The sequence below is a fragment of the Arachis ipaensis genome, chromosome B10, assembly GCF_000816755.2.
Source record: "Arachis ipaensis cultivar K30076 chromosome B10, Araip1.1, whole genome shotgun sequence".
Classification (NCBI taxonomy): Eukaryota; Viridiplantae; Streptophyta; class Magnoliopsida; order Fabales; family Fabaceae; genus Arachis; species Arachis ipaensis.
Window position 1 is genome coordinate 134,999,145 of NC_029794.2, and position 4,891 is coordinate 135,004,035.

A 4,891-nucleotide genomic window follows, 5' to 3' on the forward strand; every position below is an offset into this window, starting at 1 on the left:
ATTCCAATTGAATTTTACCTTTGACTTTTCTAAACTTTTGTTACTTACATACCAGTTGATTTAATTTTCTAACAGCAACTCAGTAGTCATTGGGGCTGTGTCGCAGCGCCGTTCTGCTCTCAGCCGTGTCGCAGCTTGCATCCCCGGTGTCCGATCACCCTCATCAACGCCGTCGTTCTGCCTCCGATCTTAAGGTTTTCTTTATAAGTCAACTCTAACTCTCTCTCTCTCTCTCTCTCTCTCTCAATTTACATGTTCACCGTGAATTTTACTTGTAGGTTAAGTCACGAGGAAATGGCATTGAAGCTGCTACACGGGACTTTGACGGCAAACATTTCTCAGTTCCGAAATATCACGCCGCTTGTTCGCCGTATCGTGGTTTGCACTTCTTTCCAATACTATGGGTTTCCTTTGTTTTATTGCATTCATAAATAAGAAATGATGGATGTCCTGTATCACGCCGCTTGTTCAACCTCCCTCTCCCCATCTGAGATGGGATTGTTGCTTATGTGATTCTGAATTTAGTTTGGATGCTGAGTTTGAATTCTTTATTTAATTTTCTATTTTTAGATTTTCTAGCTTTGGATGACTTTGGATGCTGAAGAGTTTTTAGATTCTGAATTTTTGTTGAATACTTGATTAATATTTGAGGATACAAATGTAATAGAACAAGATTTGGTTCAAGAAAGAGTGAAAAAAGAGTAGGTAGACTCTTGATTAGTTAGTTATTTTGTTTCAGATCAATAGCTTTTAGGGTGCCATTGAGATAAAGACGTCTCTTTTTTTTAAAGATGTTTTTTAGTAATTAAAATTTAATATATATAATCAATTAAACTGTGTGTTATTTTTATCAAAATTAGTTCAGATAAATTAATTTGACCAAAAAATAGTGAATCAAATTTTGAACAGTCTAAATTAATATTATTTTTTATAAAAGATGACTACAATACCCTTATTATAAAAAATGACTAAAATATTCCTATTATATATATATATCGAAAACTCTAAATCCTAACCCTATGACGAAAGAGAAGAGCTAGAATTTAGGATTATTAAAATTAATATATATAATAGAAGTATTTTAATCATTTTCTATAATAAAGATATTGTAGTCATTTTTTATGAAAAAATGATATTAATTTAGACTAGTTTAAGATTTGATTCATTATTTTTTTTGTCAAATTAATTTGTCTGGCCTAATTATAATAAAAATAGCACCGTCTAATCGATTATATGTGTTAAATTTTAATTATTAAAAAATATCTTAAAAAACCGTTTTAGGTGTCTTTATCTGAGTGGCTCCTTATTTTTTTTTGGTGACTGAGTGACTCCCTTTATATGTATAGTGTAGACTTTGTATTTAGAAGTGTGATTCAGTTTTTAGTTCAAAATAATATGATTAGTGTATATTGATTCTCAATAATTATATTCTCAATTCTAAATCTTTGAGTTCATTTCTTTGTTTCTTATATCACAAAAATTCAGTGTCAGTCTCTCTTCCAAACTTAGGTTTTTTAGGAGAACTTCATGAAATCACCGCAAAACAAATGGATACTTTGTATATAATTTCCTTTTCTTTTATTTTAGGAATAATCTTTTATTTTTATTTAAAAAAATGTTGATTGACTACTTCTGAAATAATAAAACTATTTCATTTACATTGCTTTGCTTCAGTCTCAGGAACGGGAGGCTGCCAGATTTGGTAACAGTGAACCTCGTAAACTCTATGCATCCATTTATCTGGATGAAGTAAAAATGAAAAGCAGGCATATACCAATAGAAGACTTCAAGAACATTGATAAATGGAATATGAAATTTAGCTTTCCTTGTGCGCATAATGCATCAAATGTCATTTTCAGCATTCATTGTGGCAAGGCCCCCAATGGTCGGCGAAATTCAATGTTAGAAGCAAAAGTGCCATGTGGGGAAATCATCAACAATAATGGTCAATATCAATCAGAAGTCCCTTTGATTGATCCTAATTCAGACACGAATGATGCAGAAATGCATGAGTCACTTCACATGAAGCTGAATTTTGATGAAGCTTTTAATAATTCGAAAATAGGCATCGAAAGGGCTTTCTTTCAAGAAGTTTCTGACAGTTACTATCCACTGAGAAATGGATGCAAAGTTACTCTTTATCAGGATGCTCATGTCCCAGATGATTATGTCAAGAAAATGGTCAATGCCGGACTGGTGAATTATGAGCCTCAGAGATGTTGGGAGGATATATTTGATGCAATCAATAAAGCAGAGCACTTCATATACATTGCTGGCTGGTCTTTTTACACTGACATAACATTGAGAAGGGATCCAAAGAGGCCAAAGGATGGGGGAGAACCAAAACTTGGAGAGCTGCTCAAGAGAAAGGCAAACGCTGGTGTCAAGGTCGTATTGCTTCTTTGGGAAAATAAAGCAAGAAGCCGGTGGAGGATTCTGTCACCAATACTTGACTTCTTTGGAGCCGTCAATACTCACGACAAAGAAACACAAGATTATTTTAAAAATACTGGTGTGCATTGTATTTTAAGTACTAGGAGCTTTACCTACACTCATCACCAGAAAATGGTGGTGTTGGACAAGGAGTTACCTAGTGGTGAGTCAAAGAAGAGGGGAATAACGAGTTTTCTTGGGGGTATTGATCTCTGTGATGGTAGATATGATACTCCATCTCATCCACTTTTTAGCACCTTGAATGAGCATAAAGAACATGGTATAGACTTTTATCAACCCAGCATTAAAGGCTCCAGAATTCAAAATGGTGGTCCAAGGCAACCCTGGCATGATGTGCACTGTCAGCTTGAAGGACCTGTTGCATTGGATGTTTACAAGACTTTTGTGCAAAGATGCGAGAAGGAAGGTAAACAGGATATACTTGTTCCAGAGTCTGCTATTAAAAGCCTCATCGATCAGACATCTTCAATAACAAACCATAGTGATGATCGTGAGACTTGGAATGTTCAGTTACTTCGATCTGTTGACAGCAGAGCTATTTCTGGGTTGTCAGAAACTGCTTACGGAAATGGGGATATCATAATAGACCGTAGCATTCAACATGCTTACATTGAAGCTATTCGGCGCTCAAAGAATTTCATCTACATTGAACATCAATATTTCATAGGAAGCTGTTTTGACTGGCGTGCAGGTAAGTTCAACCCTAAGCAACTTGGTTGTTTGCATCTAATTCCAAAGGAGCTATCACTTAAAATTGTTAGCAAGATTGAAGCTGGAGAAAGGTTCACTGTTTATGTTGTGCTTCCTATGTGGCCGGAGGGAAATCCACGTAGTCGTGTAGTTCAGCTGATGTTGGATTGCCAAAAGAGGACCATAGAAATGATGTACAATGATATTATTGGTGCACTCAAGAAAAAGAATCCTGCAGAAAGATTTGAAGAAATTAGAAAACATGCTCAGAGTTATTTGGCATTCTTCTGGCTTGGCAACCGGGAGGCAAAAACAGATGCTGAGCTTCAACCAATATCAAGTCCATACAGAAATTTTCATTACATGAATGCTCAAACTTCCAGGCGATTTATGATTTACGTGCACTCCAAGATGATGATAGGTAAGTATGAAACTACTTTAGCATATTTTGTTTGTAGTTGAGAGGTATATCCCATTATATGCCCTGTGATGATCAAGTGATAAGTATTATTCTTTTGTTTTTGGGCAGTGGATGATGAATACATTATCAATGGATCTGCAAACATTAACCAGAGGTCAATGGACGGTGCTAGAGATACCGAGATCGCCATCGGAGCTTATCAACCCTTATATTTGGCTGCCAATCAAGATGGTGCACGGGGCCAGATTCATCATTTTCGCTTGTCATTGTGGTTCGAACATCTTGGCAGATATGAAGCCACTTTCCTCAACCCTGAAAGTGAAGATTGTATTAGCAGGGTGAATCAGCTTGCTCAAGACAATTGGAACGAGTATAAAGGAGAAACATTAGGCGCTGACCTTTCTGGCCACCTTCTGCGCTATCCCATTGATATTTCTCCTGATGGAAGTATCACACATGACACTGATGAAACATCTACATTCCCGGACACCGATGCCAGTATTCTAGGTAACCAAGCCTTAGATGATTTGCCTGACAACGATACGCTCCTAAAATTAGTGGAGAGGGTCTAGAATTACACAAGAATTTTTCATACAAGACTTGCCATTCAAAAATGAAATTACAGTAACATTATGTTTATGGGCTTAAGAACTAAAAGCCTAAGACAATATATTGACCATATTTTTTGAGATGACAGGATGCCATCATCATCAAGTTTGGGGTGATAATATAATGCACTAAAACCGACTTAGGTTCGCCGAGTGATATGCTCACTCATCTACTTAAACAAATGTGCTTTGTACATGCAGCAACCTATTAACCCTTTAAATAGAGTTCACATCCACGATAAATTAGTACTTATTCTGTCGGATTGAAAGTTACGGTCGCTAACAAAAAAAATCACAATGCACCAACATGTAAAGGGTTATTGGAGCTGGAAGTGTGAACAAAATCCGGAGCCCACATAGGACTTCAACGACTCAGAATCAACTTGGTTTTGTTCCTTTGTCCGTATCAATTTTCCTTTATTAATTACTAATTAGTCTTAGGGCTTGTTTGAGTGTCATTTTTTAAAAAGATTTTTTCTAATTGATATTTTTTAAAAGATCTTTTATAAAAATAAAAGTAATTTTATATTTAGATATTTTATGTAAAAAGATTTTTTTTTATTTATTAATTATGTTTGGATAAAATAAAATATTTATCGATTTAATGGTACCCAAATAACCATGACATGCTTATGTATGCAATAATAAGGGCATGCCAATTTCAAGGATCCTATTTGCATAGTTGGATGACCTGAACTTTCTAGGACTTGGTTTTGAG

The 4,891-nt window shown here is 35.5% G+C and overlaps 1 protein-coding gene across 1 annotated transcript; it reads left to right on the top strand.

The window, feature by feature from the left end:
- On the top strand, positions 1-4,352 carry LOC107623589 (phospholipase D alpha 1). Its single transcript, XM_016325912.2, has 4 exons — positions 1-194; positions 279-378; positions 1,675-3,565; positions 3,674-4,352. Exons 2-4 carry the CDS (start codon positions 295-297, stop codon positions 4,135-4,137), a joined length of 2,439 nt encoding a protein of 812 aa, XP_016181398.1. The 5' UTR covers positions 1-194; positions 279-294; the 3' UTR covers positions 4,138-4,352.